Here is a 27,104-nt window from a genome sequence, read left to right as displayed (position 1 = left end):
GCAACTAATTCATTCATTGACTTTGAATTTATTATTTGATCTAACATGAAGGAATTGAAAATTACCTGGAACATTCAATTCATTACTTTTCCACGACAAAATGTCATCAAATAAAATTCCTAATGACAATCAGATTATCGTCATCATTTTTGTGCTTATGGGAAATGGATTAAACTCGATTCATCCTACATCTGCTCTTTATTTACCAAAGCGTGGAAGGCGCTTCATTTGAAACAGTGTGTGACGCAGCATAATACCGTGACCTGTTTGAGGGGGAATTATTATAGTAATCCCCTCCCTCTATTTCCGCCGGCCGCGGGTGGCACAGTGCCCTGCACTGGCGTGTGTTTAGAATGCCGTGGGGAGGGAGGGGTTTTGGGTTGGTTGTAGTTAGGGGGCTTGGATCAGTCTCCTGCTCAAATGCTGTCGCCAGGGTGATGTGCAGAATTGGGGACAGGCCTCACGGCTGTCGGATGGTGGTCTGCCTGGAGTCAGCGCATCTGCTACCTTCACCAGGCAAGCTTGACTTTTTGCGCCATGAGCGTTTGGTGTTGGGCCGAGAATGGATTATAAGTATAATTTGGATACATCTGCCTACATGTTTTACATACAGTACAGGCCAAAAATGTGGACACACCTTCTCATTCGATGTGTTTTCTTTATTTTCTTGACCATTTACGTTGGTAGATTCTCACTGAAGGCATCAAAACTATGAATAAACACATGTGGAGTTATGTACTTAACAAAAAAAGGTGAAATAACTGAAAACATGTTTTATATTCTAGTTTCTTTGCTCTGATTCCTGCTTTGCACACTCTTGGCATTCTCTCGATGAGCTTCAAGAGGTCGTCACCTGAAATGGTTTTCCAACAGTCTTGAAGGAGTTCCCAGAGGTGTTTAGCACTTGTTGGCCCCTTTGTCTTCACTCTGTGGTCCAGCTCACCCCAAACCATCTGGATTGGGTTCAGGTCCGGTGACTGTGGAGTCCAGGTCTCCACTTTTTGTTAAGTACATAACTCCACATGTGTTCATTCATAGTTTTGATGCCTTCAGTGAGAATCTACCAATGTAAATGGTCATTAAAATAAAGAAAACACATCGAAAGAGAAGGTGTGTCCAAACTTTTGGCCTGTACTGTATTTGTATTTACACAGTTGTTGTGTCAGCCTTGAAAGTAATGAGCCTGTTCTGCAGGGTTTTGTGTTGTATCTGGAGCTGAAATGGTGGATTTTTTTTACCTGAAATAGTGGAATCTTCTGTGCCCTTGTTATAAAATATTTCTATCTTGTTATTGCCCATCATGGGCATGCAACTGCATTGCAGTATTGTGTGAGAGAATGCAAAACCATGAGGAAATGGTGAGGAAAACAGGATGTAAAAGCACAACGTCCCAAGACAGGGGATTTAATACCAAACGACAGCCAGACAGAGAACAGACACACACAGGGCAGCTTCAAACATGCATACACAGGTCAGAACAATCTAGAATCATGGGAACACAGGATGAACATGAAACTCCACATCAAAATCCCAAACTGGAATATCCCTGGATCCTGACAAAAACTGTTGGGAGGGAATATGAAACAAGGAAACACAAATGTTAGGGAGGATTGCAAGGAAACACAAAACTAATGCTAGTTTAGTGATATCAGATGAATACAAATGCCCAAATGAGCCTTACGGTAACAATAAATATGCAATTTTAATCTAATCCTATTGCAGAAGAGAAGTGAGTTGAAGCCTCGTGGTGACTTCATTCCTGTTGATCATGAGTTCCGTCACCTTCTGTGAAACCTTCTCTGTTTGTGTGTTATTGTGAACACACATTAGTATGTACCTGCTTTAAGGACTCTCCAAGGTCCTGAAATCCTTACTACACAAACACACACATAGATGTAGATCATCACAACATTTCACACGTGATGTTATGTTTTTAGAGCTACCACTTTCGCAGACTGTAATGCGGGTTATAATGATGGCTCCCCATACAGCACAGGTCCACTAGAATAAAATCCGTCCAGCAGGGAACGCTGCTTCACACCAAGGGACAGAGCTGTGAAGAACTTTCTAAATGTTGCAGGTATTGTTGATGCAGCAAGGATCTTGGTAATTGTCAGGCTGAGAAAATAAGATATATACGACTGGGCTATGTGTTGTGGCTTAGATTACATATGTGTGTGTGTCACACAACACACACACGTCATGGTGTGACATATGTCCTAGCAGTTAAGGAAGCGGCCCCATAATCAGAAGGTTGCCGGTTCGAATCCCGATCCACCAAGGTGCCACTGAGGTGCCACTGAGCAAAGTGCCGTCCCCACACACTGCTCCCCAGGGCGCCTGTCATGGCTGCCCACTGCTCACCAAGGGTGATGAGGTGATTTTGATGAGAGAGGACTATTAACTTCAGGGGCAATATTGGGTTTAAAGGTATAAAAGTGTTACATAGTTGTTACCACGGTTCTCGGAAGTTTATTTAAGACATGCATGAGTGAGATGGAGTGATGCCATCACACAGCCTGTGTGGTTATTCAAATGCGTGACTGGCAAAGCAGGAATCTGCCCAGTGCCCACAGGGTGGCACTGGCTCGGCACCACACCTTGGAACTTCAGCTGTGCCAGCAGGAGACTAGGGAGCTCACAGCACTGGGGTGAGCAGGTACAGAGAGAAAGGCACCATATTATCCTCATAGCTCCTACTTATTTGTAATATTTGCCCAATTCTGAAGTGTAAAAAAGAAAATGGATTAATACACAAGTTGTCACATTAGATACATTTTTCAAAATAGGAAGGTTCTGATCTGACCAAAGGGATAAATTCACCTCACTCATGTCGTACAGCTCAGGTCAAAGTCAAGTCAACAACTAATTTTCGCAAAAAAGCGATCAGATATTCGTAGTACCACAGATGTCTCTTTTTCCCCAATTCTCCACAGCTAGTGATGGTTTCCATGCAGGAAAAATGGTCAGGAATAACAAATAAGAAATGTTTCAATTAAGAGCACTAGGTGGCAGCCTTGTGCACGAGCTGCCTGGTGGATTTTACAGAGGGAAATATAATAATAATAATAATCCATGTCCGTGTTCCTCCACATCCATTGCTTTCCCAGGTCAGCAGCAGGATGGTGGGATCCGTCATTTGCTGGCTGAGACTGGTGTTTACCAGTGGGCTGTTGCTGTAGTGGCTGTAAGTGTGCTGGAAAAATCTATAAACCGTCAAGTGTTGAGGCTGCTGATGTCCATCAAAGCGAAGCATCAGCTGACATGGTGTGAGCAGCTGGTTACAGCTGTGCTGCTGTCTGCAGGCTCTGTGTATGTGTGTGTGTGTGTGTGTGTGTGTTTTTCATCTAAATGAGGACAAATTTCTGATAGGAGTCTGTACTCATAAGTACAGACCATTCTGTGAAATTTGAGAGACATCTTGCCTGGTTCTAATTAGGGCTGCGTGGTATAAACAGTATGCAATATAAATTTAGCCAATGGGAGAGAATTTGATTATGCCGGCCTACCGGTATTATGCCAGCCTAATATCCGCTCCTTGCAAAAATGATCGTGTCACCTGTGCGAAGCGAAGAGCCATTAGTTCCGGGCTGGATGTTTAAGGCCTTAAATATCATTCAAATGACTAGTAATCCTTAAATATTTCATTCAACCTGTCAGTAATCTGCCGGTCACTGCAATTGTGTACTATTTTATAGATTTATGGGTAATGTTTTGCATGTCAGATTTACAACTGAATACAGAAAATCAAAAAATAATTATGTGATCAGTCGCATCATACAAATACCTGGCATTTATGGGTGTGACAGAAAGTCCACTTTCAGTAGAATTGGGCAGATATTGTTTTATCTGGTATACAGTTATGCTATGTGTTGATGTAAAAAGTTTATTGTACAATGAGTTGGACAGTCTACAGATAAATTTATTTTGCAATATGAATTGTATGCCATATCTCAGAGCCCTAGTTCTAATGCAACACATTGACAACCATGTATGCAAGTGTTCGGATGCAGCTCCACTGGAGGGAGAGAGGAGATTTACCTTCAATCTTCCACTTCCTCTCGATCTCCTTTGCCATTGTAATTTGGGGAATTCATGGCATACAGCCCCAGACAGCCAAGGTTAATTGCGTTTTAAGAATGGGCACGATGACAAATTATGAATTGTAGACACTGTGTCCTTGAAGTTCACACATGTACACACACACATGCACTCACACATGCTAATCTATGAAACCTTGGTACAGAAAGCTATCTTTTTATAGCCTGTGTGGTTTTACAGGCTACACATTTAAATAGCTTTAAATAGCCTGTGGTCTTATTGATGGTTATTCTGTAGATGAAGCAAAGAAAGTTATGTTAGCATTTAAGTAAGGACTGAATTAAATGGCTTTGTAGAGACATACATAGGCATCTAATTTTCTTTCATGTATTGAACAGCTGTTAACTGTTCATTTGTGACGGCTTTCATGAATATGCGAGAGCTCGATTGTTTGGTGTGCCTGATGCTCTGATTCTGTGCACCTGATGTTAAGGGTATACATGTAACCTCATTGTGTCTAATCCTGTTTATGTGAGTCATGTGATTGTGTCCTTTTTTCTGCCCTGTACTGCCATTGTGACACCGATACATAATACCCGTCGCCAACTTTGTTATTATTATTACAGTCTTGACCATCATTTTCAGATATAAGGTGAGTACCGCCTGTGACATTTGGTTTTCTTTGTCATCGGTTTGTAGAGACCCCAGAATATATGAATGTGAAAGTCTATTGTACTGTTTCTGTCTGGACTGAATCACAAATGAACACTTAAGGTTTTGTCAATCAGAATGTTTACTTGAATATAATAATTGTAAAATTAACACACACACACACACACACGCAAGCATGCTCTCATTGTCACCACACACATCTCTGTGCTTCATGTTCTTGTTGTAGATGAAGGCTGCCAGGGTCATGCATTATGCTGTCGGGAGTGCGTGTAAGATAAAGTGCTTGTAAGATCCTGTGGATGATCTGTAACGTTCCTGCGCTTCCTGAGCCCCTCGGTGTGGAGTAAACACACTCCTCATCACCACGGCCCGTCTGGCATCCTCGTCCTCCTCAGCCTCTCGTTAGTAAACGCTGGAAAAGCTGACTGCTGTTTCCACTTCCATCTGTCACGGTTGCCGGGGTCTCTTAAGCACCGTGGCCACGTAACCTCAGTTTAATGGTTACCCCCACATCTGCCTGTCTCCCTCTCTCTCTCTGGCCCTTGAAATTCCATCAGTGTGTTGCAATCAGAGTCTAATAACTAAATGTTTCACAGAACATGATTAGAAAACGTTAATTTTGTAACGTTAATTTTGTTAGGATCTCACCACTTTTCTCTAATGTAAACCTACATTGGATGATCTGGCCTTTGCAGGATGTTTAGCAAAATGTAAAAAGTGGAACAAAAAATTTTTGTTACAAGTTCTACACTTTACAAAAAACAAGGTTACGAACCTCTACAACCTTAAGATAACTGTGTGGAACACAACAACAGACAGTTCAGATTCAGCAGAAAGGAATAATATTTTTCAAAATTCCCACAGTTTGACGTCAATGAATTGGGAATGATCAGATGGGAATATGCTATCTTTTCATGTGTTAATTATCACAGCTCCGTCCAACCAGACGACAAGTCTAATGTACTCTCTAACGATCAGATCCTGTCCCAGGGACTAAACCAAGGAGCTCAGAATAATCTTCAATAGCGAGACAATCCCTAGAAACATAATGAAAGCTATTTAAAAACAATAATGTCTGAGCCGTTAGGGGGATTAGGTTTTAATAAAGGCGGTTGATAATGAGAGTTCTGGACGACCCTTCCTATATTTTCCAGCTCGGGGTCAACAACAACACTACACTAAGCCCTGTGCAGTGGAACCAAGTATTCCATGTTCCTCATCCAGGTCTGTGTTTGTCTTTCATTTGTGGAACAGAGGATGGCAGAGGATTGGAGGTCAAACCACAGAGAGGACTTTGTGATTGCAGGTTCTTTCCTGGCTTCTGCTGGTCATCTATGTTTTTTTTGTCTTGGTACACTCACTGCGTCTCTAATCTCTTTAAATGTGACTGAAAATGGTGACCTTTACATTGAACAGTCAATGCAGGACCAAAGGTAGCATCCCTTTGCCCTACCACTTGGCCCAACCCCATCTTCTCTTTTACTCAATTTGGAGTCTGCATCCATCTCTTTCACACCTTGGATTGGCTACATGTAAGACCATTTTCCACAGAAATCGTGCACAATAAAACATAATAAAGTTCAAACAGAATCTGTAGGAGCCTATATACTTCATGTTAGCTATGACAGAGAGAAAGAGGAACAGGGAGATGGGTGTGGATCTTAAATAAAACAAACCTGCAGACTCCCATAGCCAATAAAAGGAAAATCTATTTTAATTACTGGAAAAACATATTTGTTGCAGAACTTTTCCTGTTGTGATTAAGATCTAGTGCATGGGTCATCACCCCCATTACAATAATGAACGATGGAATATCTTGTAGAAGAATGGTTTTCATTCCTTCATTACCAAGGACTGGACAATCAGTGAGGAGAACATGAGATGTTCTGTTGGCATACGTTGTTTAGTGTTATGGATCAGCCGCAATTGTTCATCCTTTCAACTGTTCTGCAGTCGACAAAACTAGAGCATCAGACCTCTCCAAGAACCTCGGTTTGTTTCTCTTCTCTTCATCTGGAACATACAGTATCACCGGTTTATTTATCAAAGTTCAGAGCTCATTTTCTCTTCAAATAAGCTAAAGTGAGAAAATCCCCCCCCCCCCCCCCCCCCCCCACAAGATTAAAGTCCCCGGCAAGGGCCCCAAACAAACAAACAGAGTGCGAGGTGGGACACTGCCAATGTCATCTCCTCACACTCGCATTGTAATCCTTTTATTCGTGTGTTTGACAGCTGCTCTGCTGGCCCATGGCCTGATGGGAGCTCACACCAAGGGATGCCATCCTTGCTCAGTAGAAATTCATCATTATATGTAGCGCAGCTCATTGGTGGACATTGACGATGATGGATGAGAAGGAGGATGCAGGCCTGGATGAAGGAGCCCACTAATAGCAGTATAAGCAGTATGCGATAAACAGTTTGCAGTAAAGCTGAGCTAGTTGCAAAACTAATAACTTGCAATGGAGCTAATGCAGTCTAGCTTTTATTATGGTAAAGTTTGGGACTGGGCTAAGTGGTGGCTCCAATGCATCATCAACCCATGATTTGTAGGGTGATATTAGCCTAATGGTTAAGAGACCCGCCTATTAGCCAGAAGACCACAAAGGCACAAGTTTAAACACCACTACTATTGTGTCCCAGAACAAGACACTTAACCCTGAGTTGCTCAATGGGGACTGTCTTTGTAAATACTGATTAATAAATGCCATAAATGTAAATGCAAATGTTGATTTACACCCCGGCAAAAGAATCCTGAATGCCTGAATTGTTGTAGTAGCCTAGTCGGTAACACACTCACCTATGAACCAGAAGACCCAGGTTCAAATCCCACTTACTAACATTGTGTCCCTGAGCAAGACACTTAAACATTGATAAATGTCATAAATGTAAATGCAAATGTTGATTTACACCCCGGCCAAAGAATCCTGAAACCAAAAATGTTGAAAAAATGTTTACTGTTGTAACTCCACAATACAGTGACTCAAAGTTCACAGTCTTTTCTATGAATTTCATTTACATTCTAACAGTCCTAGTACCTGTGACCCTCTACAAACACTTATTCGATCTGTAATGTTCTCTTGCATATATGCATATGTATCGATGTGTTTTTGTTGGTTTCTTGCCATTTTTTGTCTTCTCTGCCAGTGTGTTTGTGTGTGCGTATGAACTCGTGTCCTCACACAGCTATGAGTGCGCTGTGTGTGGAGATAGCGATCGTCTCGACGTTCCGTAAACATCTCTGTTCCCGGCAGTGACCGAGCGTGGTCTTACTGCAGGACTCCTACGTGCCAGCTGCCATGTAACACCTCTGTTAATGTTCTACTGGGCGCAGCAGGCCAGACCCCTCACCTGCTCAGAAGGCCCTCTGAGAAGACGTCCAGCAGGGAGGTGTGTGATTCTGGCCCACTGTGTCCTTGACAAAGACCTGTATCTACAATCATTTTTTTGCTAGTTGCTGCAATCAGTATCATCAGATACAAAGTCAGTCTACAGCACACTCACTTTATTAGAATATTATGTATGTAGATTTATGAACAAAATGATTCCTAAATACATCTGAATGTGGACATGGACAGTTGTGAATTGATTCAAAAATGTCAAAATTGATTTTCTAAATGTTAATTGTTGACAATGCAGAAGGGAGAACTCAGAAGTGCAGGAGTGCAAATAAAAATAGAAAGCGCTCATATTCCAACTACACCAGCATCAGCTCTGCAGGTAGTGCTTAGTGGACTCATATTCACAAATGGTCGAGAGGACCATTTGCTGGCTCGAAAAGCCAAGGCCGGCCCATTTTCCACTGCAGCAGAGCTCCTCAAGACCTGGTCACCTGAGGTCCCTGTGTCAACCAGAACAGTTTGTCGGATTCTGTCTCGAAATGGCCTCCTTGGTTGAATCAGTGCGCAGAAGCCAGCACTAAACAAAAGACAATTGAAAAAACATGTGGCATTTGCCAAGGCCCACTGCCTGCTAAAAGGATGGACGATGGAAAAGTGGCAGAAGGTGGATTTTTTCAGATGAATCAGATGTTGCAGGAGACCTACTGGAGCCAACATGGATCCGAGATTCACCAAGAAAACAGTGAAGTTTGGTGGCTGAAAAATCATGGTCTGGGGTTACATCCAGTATGGGGGTGTGCGAGAGATTTGCAGGCTGGAAGGCAACATCAATAGTCTGAAATAGCAAGAAATCTTAGCTACCTTTTATATTCCCAACCATTAAAGAGGCCAAATTCTGCAGCAGGATGGTGCTCCATCACACACTTCCATCTCCACATCAAAGTTCCTCAAGGCAAAGAAGCTCAAGATGCTCCAGGATTGGTCAGCCCAGTCACCAGACATGAACATCATTGAGCATGTGTGGAGTAGGATGAAAGAGGAAGCATGGAAGACGAAACCAAAGAATATTGATGAACTCTGGGAGGCATGCAAGACTGCTTTCTTTGCTATTCCTGATGACAATAAATTGTTTGAATCCTTGCGAAATAGCAGGTGTTTCTACAAAATAGATAAGCGACAAGACTTTTGTCAGGGACTGTATTTTGTGGTTCATTTATAAATGCAAATCAAGAAAAATACAGGATACATTTGCATTTACGGCACTTATCAGACACCCTTATCCAGAGTGACTTACAATCAGTAGTTACAGGGACAGTCCCCCCCCTGGAGCAACTCGGGGTTAAGTGTGGTGCTCAGGGGCAGAATGGTATTAAGTGAGGTTTGAACCTGGGTCTTCTGGTTCATAGGCGAGTGTGTTACCCGCTAGGCTACTACCACCCTACCACCCAAAAAATACAAGAAGTAGCCATTTAATCATCTCACCACAGCCATCTGAACTGTAACTGAATTGAATCATGAGGTACCAAGAGATTTGCACTCATTGTATTTAACAAGTATTTGAGTATTTTGCTCTCCATTAACTCATATTCTGAAATTAGCCCTTTTCTCAGCAGCGTCTAACTAGATATGGCATCCACTGAGACTGCAGTTCTGCACCAGAATTGGGCCTTTATGTTCACATCTCATCATGTTCATGTTAACATGATTATCATATTTTAGAGTCTTTATGTAGATATAATAATATATTTGTAAAAATTCAGCAGTGTCTGAGACAGGGGGCGCGTGCTGCTCTGAGATGTGCCCTGCCTGTTCCCAGCTCCCTGCTTAATGTGCCTCCTGTCCGATCTACCAGCAAAGACCAACAGCAAAGAGGCAAGTAGCAACGCTGTCAAATATGGACTCATAAATTCGAGTGGGGGTAAACTTATGCAAGGCTCGTAATCCCTCACGGAAAAGCAAATCCAGGCACTTAGTCGATTCGCCCAGCCCCCAAGACGCATTTATTTAAGGAAACGGTTTAATCCAAATATACGTCCCCAGTTTTGTCATCTGGTGTGATGCATTATGTAAGGGCCTATTTATGCGCCGACCCCCACTCCAAGCAGCCGCTGCCTCTTCCCCGGGTTCATTCATTATTTAATATCATGATTGGCCACGTTGTACGATTGCTGCTATTCATAGCGTCTGCCGCCACCTCCCTGTAGGTCCCTGCTTTATTGCTGGTAATTTGCTGATGGACAACAAAGTGTTTGGGATCAGCGAGCACTATTAGTGCTGGAATTATAGCTGTCAGCGATCAAGAAACAGCATCTCGGTGGATGCCCGTTTGTTTTTGTCTGCTTTGCCTCATCCAACCTGGTTTTACTGTAATTACTACAGACAAAAAGATATTTGGTGGGTCAGTCTGAAATCCTGTATAAAGCAGAGTTAATCCCATTGGAATTGTCCATAATCCAGGCAAAATTGGTCCTAATCCTGTTTAGACGGGTGCTGGATCACATTTTTTCGTGACACGCAGTGTGCAATGACACCTCACCGCCTGGCACACAGTCGCCAGGGTGACAGCTACGATTTGCCAAGAGCCATTCACTGTCAAGGTCATGGCAATGACCTTGATAAACCTGTCTAGACCATTTTATACGGTAATAGCGCTCGCTGCATTCAGCATCCTCTGACACACACACACACACAAAGTAAACCTTTCAGATGTTCTTTGTTGTGGCAGATGTGACTGAAAGTAGGTGAGTGCTCTTTGTTTGGAGTGGACAGTGGACTGGAAGGTGTGAATGAAAGACAGATTGCAGGGTAACACTCAAATTGACTGTTGAAGCAGGTGCTGCAAGTGCAGGCGATGGTGGAGCCACTCCGTCTATCTGTGTGTTAGGGCTGCCATGAAATATTGATACATTTTATTTGATGTATTTATTGGCATGTTATTTTATGAATTAAACATGTTGAATGAAAACTTTCCAAAGAGAATTTTGCTCTCGTTTGCATGTCACTGAATAGAAATGAGCCTTTGTAATTGACATTTAGTCATTAAATGATCAGATCTTTCTCAATGTCATGAAAAAGACATGAATACTATGTCTAGTTGGCCAAACAGAATTGTGGAATAACAGCATTTGCATGGTTTACATTTACATTTAAGGCATTTGGCAGACGCCCTTATCCAGAGCGACTTACAAGTGCATGTTTGGTTTGGTAGAGGATCGATATGATCGATTCCAAGCAAAGAAAACATGTATTGTATACTTGAGCTCAGTGTTGCCAGATTGGGTAAATCTGATTATGATAGCAATGCTAGTGCAGAATAGGTATTGTCAGTTTTTGTGAGTGTCTTGGTGACACTAATTCTACTAAATTTGTGACTGTGATGTACTGACGGGAGTGGTTTTAAATGATTTAGAATGAGGAAGCAATGATAAAAAACATTTAAGTGACACCAACAACAGAGGGTGTGTAATCCTGTAAATCCTGATATACTTGATGTGACATTAGGTTAAACATGTGCTTAAATTTTACTGTTGAGTTGGTAATTTTGTGTAGTCAACATCTAACCGTAAATTATCTGCTTGTCTTGTCTGCACCATTACACTGCTCTTAAGCCCAGATAGTATTGGTTCTTGCGTCACTGATGTAGTACAAAAGTAGATATATTGCCATTATAAATATTTTACAGCAACACTGCAGCTGGTTCTTTTTGAGTTGGGGACAGCAGATGCCTTTGGGGACCATATAGTATTGTCTCTAGACTGTTGCAAGACACTCAGGGCACTAGGTTGATGAATAAAATGCTGCTGGAGACTCTGTGTGCCATTATTTGTCAAGAATGCAAGTGTGTTTTGGTGTGCAAGTGTGTGTTTTGCTACTGTACAGTCATGATTATGAAGGAATGGGTCGCGATCAGTCAGGATTTGGCCCAGAAGTTGATTGACAGGTCTTGAAAAAAAGGTCCAACACCGCAAAAAATATTTACTCTTTGCATAAACTTGATGTAATTGCCAATAAAAGTCTTTGAAACGTATAAAATGCTTGTAATTATCCTTCAATACACCACAGGAACAACTGAAACAACTGTAACTTTTGGCCTTGGCTGTAGCTTGTGTTGTTCTGTGGAAGCATTTTAGGAATTGAGTGATGACCCTGTAGCACCACCCTTTTTTTACATTACCCAGTATCCCAAAGAGAAATGGTAGTTTGGGCACTTGTGTAGTTACACACATACAAACACACACACACACACTGGCTTATGTCGTCAGCTGTTATTGCTTGTTGGCCTGTAAGCTCTTCGTATGCGTAGGTTCTCTTGTGCCAATTTCTTTTTTCAGCTCTTTGATCATAGTGGGTTTGTTGGATCTTAAGGACACTCTGGGCAGTGGCACAAGCTGACCCAATTACAGCTGCACTGGCAAGATCCTTGTTTACTTGCCACTTTATTAGGAGCTGAACTGCAGCACAGGTTCACCCCTACCAACATCCAACACCATCCATGGATGAATGAAGTGGGTCTACAACAATTTTCACCGGGCATTGCAGCGGGCAGACCCTCCCCCGGCCACCTGCAGGAGAGACACATTTTTAAACATGGCAGCAGGCGAAAGCAACTCCAGCGTTAATTCTGCAGCACCAAGCCTGCTAGAACATGTGAAAAAGCAAGAGGACTGTCTGGAAGCATTTCAGATATCAACCAGGTAAACAGGGAAAAAAACATTACAAATAATTGTTAGTTTTATTTATTTATTTAGTTGGTCATTTATTTACATTTACATTTACAGCATTTATCAGAGGCCCTTATCCAGAGCGACTTACAATCAGTAGTTACAGGGACAGTCCCCCTGGAGACACTCAGGGTTAAGTGTCTTGCTCAGGGACACAATGGTAGTAAGTGGGATTAGAACCCGGGTCTTCTGGTTCATAGGCGAGTGTCTTACCCACTAGGCTACTACCACCCTTATTTATTTGTTTTTATATATTTAATTTAAAGGAAAGGGCTGGGAAGGAAACACTTTGTGTGTGTGTGTGTGTGTGTGTGTGTGTGTATATGTATGCATGTATGTATGTATGTGTGAGTGTGTATATATATATATACACACACACACACATTATATGTATGCATGTATGTATGTATGTGTGAGTGTGTGTGTGTATATATATATACACACACACACACACACACACACACACACACACACACACACACACACATCATGAAAAGGTTACCCTGAAGTGAGAGAGTGATAGTGAATGGTAGGGAGGGAACTGAGTTGAGTTGAGTGAGTGACTCATTCCTAGAAGAAACTGAAATGTGATTTTATGTACACAGAACAGAACTCGTGAGGGGAAACCTGTTCCTCTGTGTCTTTCAGGACGCATAAGTGTCAGCCTCATCTGTCAATCACGCTTCTCATTTAGAAGCGAGTGTCTCTGGAAGCGAGTGCAAACCTCAGAAATCGCGGCGTGTTCCTTGTTGTATGTCAACAAGGTCTGATCCACAAAGGACATAACAGTATTGGAAAAGGCCTTTTTTATTCTTCACGCTGGTAGAAATTGTGTTGGAGAGCTTTTTCGGTTTTGTCGGCAGTTGTGTAATGATGGTACTCAAGCATCTAGTGAGTGGCACCCCATGGGAAATTTGATGACTATAATCTTTCGGGAAACGCAAGCTGTGACAATTTACTGTTGGCTTCATATGAAATGGGTTTTGGTTTCATGCTTTATCTTATCTTTTATCTGTTGAAGCCTTTTTTTTTTTGGTCATATTCAAAGGCTTTTTCGATGAATCGCCGCAACCCAAATAAACATTTATAAAAAAATGTGCATATTGTATTAACCGATTATCTCATTTTAAAGTTAATTCTGAAAATGTGTGTGTGGGTTACTATAAGCTAACATTGAGGACAGACAGAAGTACTACCTAAAATGTAACAAAAGTACACTACCTGTTAAATTTGTAATAATATTGCATGTCGTGAAAAGTGTGAAGGAGTTAAAATTAATCCTTCGCCTGTGATCTGTGGGTCAGCCTGAATAGTGATTCCATTAACACATTTATTTAAATATCGTATATAGGTAAACTAACAAATCTTTACAATACTACTGATTTTGCTTCACATTAATAATTGTCATCATTCACTAATTGTATTAACCAACTGCAGATATCTAGCTGTAAAAACACTGTGTGATGAATGTGAAACTGTAGACATGTCTTACTTTAGGTCCTCACAAACATGTCACATGTGTTTGTGCTTGGAGTACAATTTTTTTTAAAAAATCTTTATCTTATAAGCATTAAAGGTTCTTTTCTGTGTAAATGTAGCACGTTGATTTCACTCTCCCAGGTTGTTAATGGAGCTTTTCTGTGCAGATGCAGGACACTCATTACAACTCTCTTGTAATCTCCGCAATCACTATCGGCTAGCGCTATTAGCCTAACTGCCTTGGCCGGTATCAGTGCATTAGAAGCCATTAATTTCCAGCCCGGCAAGGTGCAGCAAGTGTACCCACGTGTGATTCAGGTACAGGGGAAACAGGCCGTTTTTGACCCTCAATGTTGCCTGTACGACCAGGTCTATTTGGAGGAGGCTGCTTATTCACAGCAGAAGTGGCTTTCCATTCAGAAAGGACAAAGCAAGGCGCCCTGTCTGGATTGTTGGTGGTGGAAAGATAAACACCCTGCCAACCCCCTCCGCTGGTTTGACCGTGGTGCTCTGTGTCGAGGTTAAACATGACCTGCTGTCCTGCAACTCTAGGCTGCATCCATTGGCTTTCCATTCTTCCCTCGCATTGACCTGGTGTTCTTTCCATTCCACGAGATGTTCTTTTGTTAGCATCTGACCAAACCCATTTTCCTCCTTCATGCTATTCTGGTGCTTTGAAAAGCATGAGGCCAATTCACTGCTTGATTTATTTATAGGTTAGTGTATCTATTTATGGGATTCTGCGTTCATTCTGTCTTTAGTTCTAACATTTTCCTGATTCAGCTGCATGACACGTTCATTGTCTGGCATTACTATTAAACTATTGTGCGGCATCATTGTAAAGCTCTAACTGCTTCGACTCTTTAGTCTCTCCCGCCTATCACTGTTATGTATGTCTAGAAAGTGACAAAATATTAATTATTTAATGGCAAAGAGTAACTGTTGCTGAATACACCAGTACATGCAGTAAGTATGGGTGTTGCGGGACAAGCAGCTCAGCTCACAAGACGATTCGCGATGCATACATACAAGGTTCAGGAACACGGCGCTAGCAAATTGGTGATAATATGACTGCAACTGACTATGCCAATCATTGGGTCTAGCTTTTCTTTTGTTAGTTCTGTTGTATACGCATGTAGGTATGCATCTTTTCTATTCTTGGTAGGCATGTCTGCCACACAGGAAGCACATTTGTGGTGACCAATCCGTGTTTCTCTCTCATGACAAAACACAAACAGATAGATAGATAGATAGATAGATAGATAGATAGATAGATAGATAGATAGATAGATAGATAGATAGATCACCTTGTTGATGTCAATGTTGATGTCTATGTGTGAACAAAAGCGGACTTGATGTCAATGTGGACAATGTATTGTTTCTATTAGTACCTGCCACGCAAATGCATCACACCCTTAGCAGTAAGACATTTGTTCCACTTTGAATATCAGTTGTGGTCAGTCCACGGTGCGCACTGTGTGCAGTGTGTTGGAGGAGTGATCTGACAGATTCCGTGTTCATGATGCATACAAACATACTCTCTCATCGGAGTCAAACAGGCCATTCTTTCATCATTGTAAAGCAAATTAAATTGAATTTAATGGAATTGAACAGAGCATGTATTTGGGTGCATTTTTATGCAATGATTAATTTCAATACCGCGTTCTTTTTTCGGAGCGCCTCCAGACGCATCAACATTCTGCTGCTTTTCCCAAAACCAGTTTTCAGCAGCGTGCAGCAACCACCCAAAATACTCCCTGAACAATGCGGGCTCTGGCCAGCTCTGGCATGCAGTCATTTTCTATCTGTTGCGCTGCATTAACCCCAAAATCACAGGAGGGGAGAGAGCCGTGCTGTCATGAGACAAGATTAAAAAAAAAAAAAAGAAAGAGTGCTGGCTGATGTGTGAGTGGGGCAGTGATCTCATCAGAGATTCTCTCCCTCCCTCACTCTTTCTCTCTCTTTCACTTTCCTTGCCCTCTTTGCTTGCGTAGATGAGGCGTTAGTGACGAGCAGTCAGTGCAGGAGAGGGGGATCAGGCAAAAGAAGAGACAGAGGAGCAGTGAGCGCGCGCTTCGCGGCACAGTGAGGCTGAACATCTAAACGCAGAGAGACGCGGTCTGCCACACACACACACACACACACACACACAGGCTCATAACACACTTGCATCGACTTCAGACGGCTCCGAACAGCCCTGACGCCTGACCAAGATGCCGTCCCGTAGCCTGGACTGCGACGTCTCCACTCTCATCGCCTGCGTGGTGGATGTGGAGGTCTTCACCAATCAGGAGGTGAAGGTAGGACGGTCAGCCAAACAGATGGTTCAGCAGAGGCGCTTGCTTCACTGACAGACAATATAGTTTAAATGTGGGTTTGTTGACTGATTGAAAATAGAATCTATTTTAAAAATCTAAAAAAAAACTGCTGTTAAGAGAATGATGTTATTTGTATATTAAGAGATTTATGCATGAGATCAGAGTCTGTGAAAACCCTGCAGTCGTGCCCTTGGTTTAGTTCTGCAAGTAATTAATAATGCAAAACTGGTCTTAGTGTGTTGCACTCTACGTTCTTTTACTAGCATTTTGAGAAGAACAGTAAGTGTTGGCCTACTTTATGTCGCTGTCGTAGTGTCGTATGAACCGTGCCCTGACCGCGTTTGGCCGTGCCGTAGCCATGCGCTGCCGCGTTGGGCTGCGCTGCAGATGTGTGCCTGTCTCTGTGCCAGCTATGCTGCCCTCTACACCCCCACCCCCATCCACTCCATTCATAAAAATCCCCACTGAGCCTGACTCTGCAGCTCCACATGCCTGTCCCTGCAGCGTGCACACACACACACACTCACACACACACGCACACAAAGACAGACACTCGCTCTGCCTTTAAACCTCACTTTTAATACATTTTCCATTAAGTCATTGAGGTAAATGTTTAATTGCCGTGGAAAGTCAGAGGCTTGTGCGACTGTATTAAATTATTATTGCGCTTGTCTGGTAAGAAGCGTCTCTTGTCAGCAGTCCCTTTGTCATGTTTTCACATGAATAATTATGCGTTTTACACATTAATAACTCTGCCCACTGCATTTAAGTACTCGTGCTGAACTAGTTTTACAGTGAGGTTGTTTTTCTTCGTAATAACTGAAACGGTTGTGTTCCTGGAATTGTATGTTTCCTCTTTTAAGCCATAATGTTTATCTTTCTCTCTCTCCCCCTCTGTCACAATAATTGAATAAAATAATTATGTAAATCCATGTCACGGTCATGAGATCAATTTGAGGTCACATGGTTATTCACATTGACTTGAAGAATAATCACAACCATATTCAAAAAGATGCACAATAAGATATGCTTACAAAGCACATCACTGACAGTGAAGAACAGGTTTTTTGGCTGCTTTCTAAAACAAAAGCCCTGCAAATGCATCTTCCATTACAGGGGTAATTACCATCCAATGGCGTTGCATAATGCAGAGGGATTAGCAAATAATGTGCTGAGATATTGACTCTAACAGGGCAGTTTGATGAAGGCATTACTGCTGCTAAGATTAACACTTAAACCCTGAATCAGAAATGGAAAGTGTTGGTGTCCATTAGGGGTTGGTTATTCTCAAGTGTGGAATTCAGTTTGCGGAATCCATAAAAAAAAAAAAATGAAGTATGTTGCATTCAAATGACAAGCTAGACAAGGACATTGTGGAGTCAGGGCTAATGTGAGACAAGTGAGGATATTAATGAAAGCAAAACCAGTAAGTGACAGCCACAAAACCTGGACATGACAGCCATAGCAGATTCAGTCTTCTAGATTTAGGATGTGACAGTTATGAAAACCACATACGTGTATGTTGAAAAAAAAATGGCTTTGAATGCAAAAATCATTCATCAAAAAATATCTGTAATCATAACAATTGGATAGCAGATCCAAAATAACCAATAACCTTGTCATGCTGCACAGAGACGGATAGGGTGTGAGTGAACATTACATTTATTATAAGCAGAAAGCAAAACAAAACATGGACAAGGCTCTAAGAGGCAGAATGCCAGACATGTTTCAGTATGTAAGATCAGTTCCGGTTATACGAATAGACCAAGACAACGCATTGAACAAGAGGATGAACTCAAATATAAAGACCAGAAGAGGAAACAAGACACATGAAAGGCATGGGCACAGAACAACAAGCGTCCAAAGTCCCGTATTGGTGGCGACCCCTTGTGGCCATGGGCCATCAGGACCATAACATCACAGACATCATAAGGTCACTGGTAAATGTAGCAACTGTGTTTTAAAGTGTGGCTTTTCAGGCTCTGATTAGCCATTTAAAGATAATGCATAAAATATGCTCCACAAATGTGTGCCCATCTGTTTAATGTAATCCGTACTAAAAACTTGTACAGACCACAAGGGTAGTCGATAAATTCTATTGGTCCATTGTAGTCTTGAATTACCTTGCTGACCTGATAGCTAATTTGCAGCTTCATCTAGTGGTGCTTTTTGATAGTGGTTGTCAACAATGCCTAAAACACCTATTTTGAATGAAGGAAAACAACATGAAAGAAAGCTGTACATAAGAATAATGTAAGACTATTTTCAAAAATCTCACATTTTTGCTCATATGTTACTCAGATCTGATTGAGTCTATTTGGACTACTTCAGTATGTGGTCATAAATCAGTCTGAAAGTAGTCTAAGGGTGTGCTCACACAACCTCATTTTGACCAGTTGATGCAAACCCTGGCGCATTGACCCCCTGGATGTGGTTCTGTTTGGTCAGTATGAACGCTGGAATGGAACTCCAGCCCAGACCAAAAAACTGTGGCCCATTGAGACCATTCACTCATATCACTTCATTCAGTGGATCCAAGTAATACTAATATTATTGTCATTGTGCGAACAATCTCTGTAGAAGGTAATTACAGTCTGCCATCTTCTCTGATAAAAGCACCTTATTGCAGTGCATTGGCTAAAAACCTGCATTAACATGTATGACCGACATGGCAGACATTCATGTGCTGAAATGCTCTAAGGTTAAAATCAGCAGAACCTGTCAGCACTCCATAAAGAACTCTGCTTAGGAGAAATGTTTTCCTTTTCCTGCTGTCTACATTGACCAATCACATAGAGGCATTCCCACCACATGACTTTTGAACTATTTTGAGTTTTTCCTTTGCGAATGCACACGCAACAATTACCATTTTGTGCCATTGGTTTGGTTCAAGAACCAGACCTTTCGGTGTAAATGCACCCTAAGACTGTGTCTTTGCAGTGACTGTATCAGTTATTGGATTCTTCCTTAAAAAGCTCTGCAAATGCGTTGTTCCCTTACATGGGTAATTATTTTCCAATGGCATTCCATAATATAGTTTGCTATAAGTGAACTGTACTGTGCAGCAGAATACAATGTGTAAATTGTACCGTACTTTACCTCATGTGACACCAGTGAATGTGTCACTAGATTTACTGCTTCTAAAATACATATTTTCCTCTCAAGCAGAGTGGCTGCTCTGACTGATATTGGCAACTAGCTGGAAGCTTTTCCGGCGTGTTGCATCATTTGTCCATTTTTCTTTAAACGGATATGAAAACCAGAGAGGCACCTGAAATGTTGAGCAGCGTGAAGCAGTAGATTTGTTTTGTTTATACCGTAGCCATGTTTCTGAGGCCAGAAAGCATGTGTTTTATGTGTTTCCGTGAGTCACACATCCTGTCTGTAGAGAGCAGCCACACGGCTCCTCACGTCTTGTGACATGGAAACTCTTCCTCGCAAAAAGGACAGTCGCAGATAGGATCACTAACCCTTGGCTTCCAGATCCGGCTATTTTAGACTTCCTGTCCATGGAAAAAATGTGGATGCTTTTATAGGAGCTCAGAACAGAGAGGGGATCCTTGGGGACCAGGTCAAAGGTCAACCTAAACAGAACTGTCTGAGAAGCTCTGGGCTGCGTCCGAGTCGGAACAATTAGTGCTTTTTGTCTTTAAAAGGAGGGAGAGGCTCAAATAAAAAGGAACAAATAAGAAGGAAGGTCCTGTGTTAGTTTACAATGTGTCGGTAAAAGATACTCTTTAAAATCTGATGCTGCCACCCACCCCTGCCGCCATCTTTTTATTCCAGCTAAGTGAACGGCAAATGCACAGTGCAGCTTAGCCGGGAGGTTGCTGCCCTGATGCATACCTCACTGCCCTCAAAGCAAGGTCCTGGAAAAAGCAGGACACGCTGGACTACTTTTAAACACGCAGCCATATACGCATATACGTATCCGACACTTTTCTGTGTACAAAACCGGGCAAACTGACACGGGGGCACCGGTATGATGAAGCCACCAGCATATGACTCTTAACAGTAGAAAGTGCACAGTGTGGCCTTTACACGAATACATCATTGAGATAAATGATCAACAGGGGAAAACTGTAGAGAGGCGTTTGAAAAAAACACAACTAAGCACTTTCCGGTGAAAGGGAGGAGTCACGGGGTCGAGTCCAGCAGAACACCCTGAGGTCACGCAGTGCTATTTATAGCAGCTTTCTCTCTTCATCCAAATCAAAGACTTTCAGATGTGTGTCCTGATTGGATACCTACAGAGGCATGACCATTTAAAATTAGTGCTGTCAGGGCCACTTCCAAGGAGTTTTAGCAATACAGCGACTAGAGGGCAGAGCCAAACGATTCTGACAGCAACATACATGGCAATGAATGTCAAAATCATTAGAGATTGACTGTGGACTCCCTTTAATGCATTGCATCATGTGGATGATATTCTTTTCAGAAATATTAACAATGCACTGATGACTGTCCCCATTCATATCGGCTAAACAATCACTCCTGCAATTACTGGCTGCCCTGCTGTAATTGGCAGTACTTCATTCAGAAGAATGAATTAAGTAGGCAGACAGACGTCTTTGGCTCAAGGAGGATGATGATGATGATTATGATGAAAATGATGCCCTCGCCTACAGGGCAGAAGGTTTGCTGAATGACTGATGAGTAAGAAACACCCATGGATGCATGGATGCATCTCAACACTGAATGAGGACGAAAGGTGTCCACACCATGATGCTGCTAATGTTGCTTTTCTTGTTTGTTTTACCTGTCTACAGACACCCCAAGACAGCATTAGTTCTCTTCCTCATCTCTGGAAGTCTATGTATGTATGTATGTATGCCTGAGGGAACAAATGACAGGTGTGGTGGCATTTTTGGCACAAAAACTAAATAGTTGTCATTTTCAAATTAATGCGGATGGCCACCAAGATGTGCAACATTACATAAAAATAGATCCTGACCTTCTTTCCTCCCGTGTCCCCTCCACCCTTTTCTATTGTTCAGAACATTCCGCTTCATTTATTTCAAAAACGGAAAGGCAAGAAGCCATGGAACACTTTAATCGTTTTCCGAGTTGGCCTCAAGATCTTGACATTTTGTTTTAAAAGGCTGGCCTACAATAGCACAAACACCAGCCGGAGATTGTTTTGATGTTCACCTTCTTAAGCCCCCCCCCTCGTATAAAAGCACTTAAAGCTGGAAAGACGCGCATACCGCGCGATGCGGAGATTCCTCCGCCGCTCTGCCGGAGACAGAATAAACACGGCAAGAAAACTGCACTCCCTCGGTTCCACCGCGTTCTCTCTGGATGTCTTCCGTTTACACGCCTGAGAGCAAAAAATGTGCCAGAGCTGTGGCCAAGGTCAAGCGTCCACTGGCCTGACCTCAGCAAAGCCCACGTTTGATAGGTCCTTTTATTAGAACAACTCTTACGGCTGAGTTCACTACGGAAACCGCTCCACTTTTCCACATCCATCTCGCCACATTAACCTTTCCCAAATGAACCGTGTGTGTAAATCACGCCATCGGGAACAGCCTCTCCGTTGTAGCGGGGTAGGTTTATTTTTAATGAGGGTCTGATTTAAAACCTCTGGAATGTTCCAAAAGCTCTTAACTGAAGCAGCCACTCCTCGTCATCGTCCACTGTGAGGTCTGCACTCACGGTTAAGGGTTCAGAAAAACAGGAAAGATTTGGGGGGTCTGGGGGACTTTAATGGTCCTTGTCCTCACAACTGCTCCGCCTAACACCATGTTTGACGGGAGATGGACGGAGGTGGATGGGCAAGATAGGGACCGGTGAGAAGCACAGGGCGGTTTCCCATTATGCACAGTAGGGAGACTGATGGAAGACCGGGCTTCATGTGCTGCCCGATCTCCTACTGTGCGTCTCATACCTCTCCTGCGCCTGTGGACCACAATGTTCTGGAACTATTCTCGGTTCTAAGGGTATCACTTTGCTTACATTTAATTGGACACTGACATTAGATTGGACAATTTACAGCATATAAACAGCTCATTCCAGACAAGTGAATCTGAGCCTAGAATCTAAACCTAATAATCAGATTATCCCCAGAGGTTTGTTTCCATTGGTCAATTTATATGATGAAGCTGTTTGTTCCAAAAACCAACTCATTTGACACGCTCACCTTCATCACTATGGACGGACGATGTCATGGCTGATGTGTGAGTGAGAGGCAGGAGGCGCAATTGTCTGGCAAATACATTTTTATACCCAAGACAATCCACAAACGAAAAAAAGTGTCAACAACAAAGAAAACACGCCATCACAGATAATGTCTTCAAACTGGAATTTACTATGAGCTCGATTATATAGAAGGATGCAGAGAGTCGAAATTCCAAGGGTCATCAGATTATGGCCAAGGTGTTATAGGGCTTGTTTGCTAGCGTAAAGTCAATGAGGTACTCAGGGTTTTTATAAGTAGAGAGATATCTTGTTGTCTCTATTTTGAAGTGAATTTGTTTGATGGTGAGTAATTATTTACAGCCTTTACATGGCGCCAACACCAGCAGAGTTTGTGTTTTCATTTTCTTTCTTTCTATATTTATTTATGCAAATCCTGAGGATGCCTTTGACCTTAAGATAGCAAACAGGCCTGATGTTTAGAGCATAGTACTGCACTTGCTGTACAACAGTGCTGTCAGGATTGACTGCAGCTGGGCTCATCACCGGTGGCCAATCCTGACAATGCTTACCGCCCCTTCGGAATCTCCGGCATTTTCGTGAACTCAGGCCACTTGACTTCTGTGAGTGAATGTGTTTATGTTTTTTGAGTTCTGGCAATCGGCACACGCCTGCGGGTTCGTTTATGTTCTTTATTTAAGTTAAACTGTTTTCGGCCACCGATCCATTGTTTATTTGTTTATTGTTTGTTTTATAATAAAAAAAAAAACCTGTTCCCAGCATGTCACACCTCTGCGGTTCCTTCCCCCGTAAGTCCGTAGTCGTGACAAGTGCCATAAACGAGAGAGTATGCAATTCTGGACAACAAATGAATTAGCCAAGACAATAACAAGATGACAAATGAACCGGCGTTATGGTATTATACTTGGCTGACATTATTATACTGGAGAGTAATAAAGCACAAGTAACAGTGTTGTCGAGCTATTTGCCTGACAGCACACAAGAGAGCAAATACAAGACACATGAGGCTGGTTAACACATGCAAGCACAAGTCAACACGATCATGGCACTCAGCGAGGACAAGAGAAGGATCAAAAGTTCACGGGGCGCGGCCACGTGCACACGTCATTTGGATGGAACAATTGATTCAGTCCAAACAAGCTTTCTCCAAACTGTCTGATCTGCTTTTTATTCAGATAGCCAGATCAGTGAGGGCATGTATTTCTGAAAGTGAAAGTGAAGTGATTGTCACACGTGATACACGGCAGCACAGCACACAGTGAAATTTGTCCTCTGCATTTAACCCATCACCCTGAGTGAGCAGTGGGCAGCCATGACATGCGCCCGGGGAGCAGTGTGTGGGGACGGTACTTTGCTCAGTGGCACCTCAGTGGTACCTTGGCAGATCAGGATTCGAACCAGCAACCTTCTGATTACAGATCCGCTTCCTTAACCACTAGGCCACCACTGTTCTGTGTAAACACCTGATTGATGACCGACCTTATGAACAGGTTTATTTCCTTTCGTACGTATTTACAGAGTTTCGTTTGATCACCATTGATGGAAACAAGTCAAAAGCTGCTTGATGGACACTGTTGTTTCTCTTGCTTATGGCAATGTCTGTACTTTAAGTGGTAGGCGATGCAATCTATTAAAGTGGAGTGAGATAAATGCCTTCACCTTGTTGGGACGGCTGTGCTCTATTACGGGGCGGTGATTGATGTCTGCAGATGAGGCTGCAGCAGTAAATGCAGCAGTATGGTTCACAGATGCATACACACGCTCATAGCAATTTACAAAAATGCATTTGTACGCAAACACACATCTTTTTCTCTATCTAAAAAAGTTAAGATGCCCTTCGGGATGCTAGAAATTGAGGCCACGGTGACATTTTTGATATGCCTTCTCTTTCTCCTCTGCTTCACTCTTTTCACATTCAAGATTTTCATATAAATTTGATCCGGTAAACGTCATAATTTGGGAACAAGTGAATCCCCTATGCAGCTTGCTCTGCAGCATCCTTACAAGCTTGGAAGGGGTGACTCAAACTGAGCCAATTCCTTTTTTGTTGGGCTGAATTTTTATTCAGCTGAATAGGAAATGAAAGACTCCTATGAGGACATAAAGGTTACATGAGTCACATGCCTCTAAATATGCATCGGCGTGCTTTATTAGGCTTGTCCACAGTGGTGTGTGTGATATATTAAGCTATTGATCTGTGTATTACGGTGCGTCAGGAGGTGTTTGGCTTCATGTTCGCACAGGAAATATCGACTGTCAGCAAGAAAGGGTTTGAATGTAATGCATACGCTGTAATGGACCTTGAACAACAGGGGTGAGAACGTCATTACCGCTAAGGGCAGTGGAATGGAGATTGACAAGCACAGTGGGGAGTTTTCTGGGCAAACGGGGAATTGTTGGAAAACAAGGGGGTGGAAGAAACTTTGCCTGCCAGCTCTATTCTTGAGTCTGTGTGCACGAGACAATATACTGTGGCTCCATTCTACATTGGTGTATAATTTATAATGTGTGGTTTGGTCAGGTTTTGGAATCATACAGAAAAATAATTATAGAGGTAGATTACTAAACATAACGGGTCATAACCATAGACACACCGCCATACACTGTCATAGACGGCATCTAGTTATGTATTACTGTAAGCATTTGGTGTTGAAAGTAGTGCCCTTTGTTTGCTTTAGATTGTTAAATGTACTGTAGAATAATGTTTGTTCATGTTGTATTTAACATGGTGAGAAGTTACCATCAAAGCCCTCAAATGTGTTGAAAGAGATGCATTGAATGTCCTAACATTTTGAAAGTGAAGTGATTGTCATTGTGAAACACTGCAGCATAGAACACAATGCACATAAAATGTGTCCTCTGTATTTAACGCAGAATAATTGTCATTTATTGTCATTATATGCATGTACAATGAGATTAAAATCTTTTTTTTGCAGACATATATGTAGAAAATAGTGAAGAAAATACAAATATAAAAAAAACTATAAAATGGGCAGGAATTACTCATCGCCCTCATCATGAGCAGCGGGCAACCACGAAAGGCACATGGAGAACCATGTGTGAGGACGTTACTTTGCTCGAAGGGGACCTCAGTGGCACCTTGGTGGTTTGGGATTCGGACCCACAACCTTCTAACTATGAGTCCGCATCACTGCCCCCACTGCCCACATATTCGCATACTCTTAACTTGGCATCCGTCCCTCCACATTTTAATCATTCTGCAGTGAAAACCTGGAGTCTTTATTCATGTTAACTGCTGCCACTATCAGAAACAGGTTCTCTCATGCAAGTGAGCATGGGTGAATGTGTGTGGGCTGGGGATCAGTTTAATACATTATTTCTACATTGTTTTTGTCCATTTTTGTCTATGTATGAAGAACGTGTATGAATTTGTTTGTGTGCTGTCAGCTTCCACCATAACCTTTTAAGCCATCCTGCCCTTTCCTCCCATTGCGTTTTAATTCAGCACTTTTAATTAATCCCATGATTCCCCTCACACTTAGCCATGTGCCCAAGGATCCTCAGCAGACTAGTTCTGTCTATTTTTAGAAAGTTATGCTGCTTCACTGCTAAGGTCTGTCTTCCCCCCCAGACTCACTCATGCAGGCCATATTTGTAAAGGAATGCCATCGATTTTCACCACAATGGAATACTGTATGTGTGAGAGAGGGAGAGAGAAGGAAAGACGGAGACTGCATTTTGTTGCCATTGTGTAACCCATGGCGAAGGGAATCAACACAAGATTTCAGCAGCCTCTCTGACTTAAACAAATGACCCTCACTCTTTGTTATTGATTTCTAGATTAGGGTTAATGTGAAATGGTTTCCATGCAGAGTCAGCAAACTGTTTTGGACCTTCCTCTGGTTTCCGTCACAGGTTTCTCAGCATCTGGGTCTTTCAGACTGCAGAGAAGATCACTCCCATGTGTAGAAGAGCTATTGAGCAGTGGAAAATTGTTCAGGTCAGAGACGGACATGATCAAATTGTACTGAAACAGAGGACCATAACCATACAGAGACAGATACTCTATTAGTTTAACATTAGGATAGATTTATGGAGCTTGTCCCTGCAGATAGGTATAGGGGAAGCACAGGTTTGTTGGCAAGTCAATGCCACTATTACCTGTACATCACTGCACAGTTATGTTTTATGTGTTTTTCAGACATAATGTGCTGCAACATAGCAAAATGCTTTTAATACTATCATACTAAAGGATTGTGATGTCCCGGCCTTGGCAGCCCGTGGCCATCAGGGGCCGCCACGAACACAAATTGTCCTTTTTTGATGAGTGTCACCTGTGCCCAATTACTGCTTGTGTTTGTCCTGTAACATTGACAGGGTGTGTTACACTTGCCATATTTACCATGTGGTTATTGCTG

At 42.3% G+C, this 27,104-nt stretch overlaps 1 protein-coding gene across 3 annotated transcripts in view; it reads left to right on the top strand.

Annotated features, from left to right (window-relative positions):
• rcan2 (regulator of calcineurin 2) overlaps positions 1-27,104 on the top strand; it is a 57,920-nt gene that overhangs the window by 13,023 nt on the left and 17,793 nt on the right. The window contains exon 1 of one of the 3 annotated variants that reach the window (XM_028953209.1): positions 16,219-16,551. The exons of the other annotated variants lie outside the window; for them this stretch is intronic. Within the exon in view, the coding sequence (XP_028809042.1) occupies positions 16,465-16,551 (87 nt within the window). The 5' untranslated portion in view covers positions 16,219-16,464. Of the gene's footprint in view, positions 1-16,218; positions 16,552-27,104 lie in introns of those variants that run through there. 3 annotated transcript variants of the gene reach the window in all.

The sequence above is a fragment of the Denticeps clupeoides genome, chromosome 14, assembly GCF_900700375.1.
Source record: "Denticeps clupeoides chromosome 14, fDenClu1.1, whole genome shotgun sequence".
Classification (NCBI taxonomy): Eukaryota; Metazoa; Chordata; class Actinopteri; order Clupeiformes; family Denticipitidae; genus Denticeps; species Denticeps clupeoides.
Note: the sequence above shows the minus strand (reverse complement) of the source record. Positions and strands in the feature narration are given on the sequence as shown.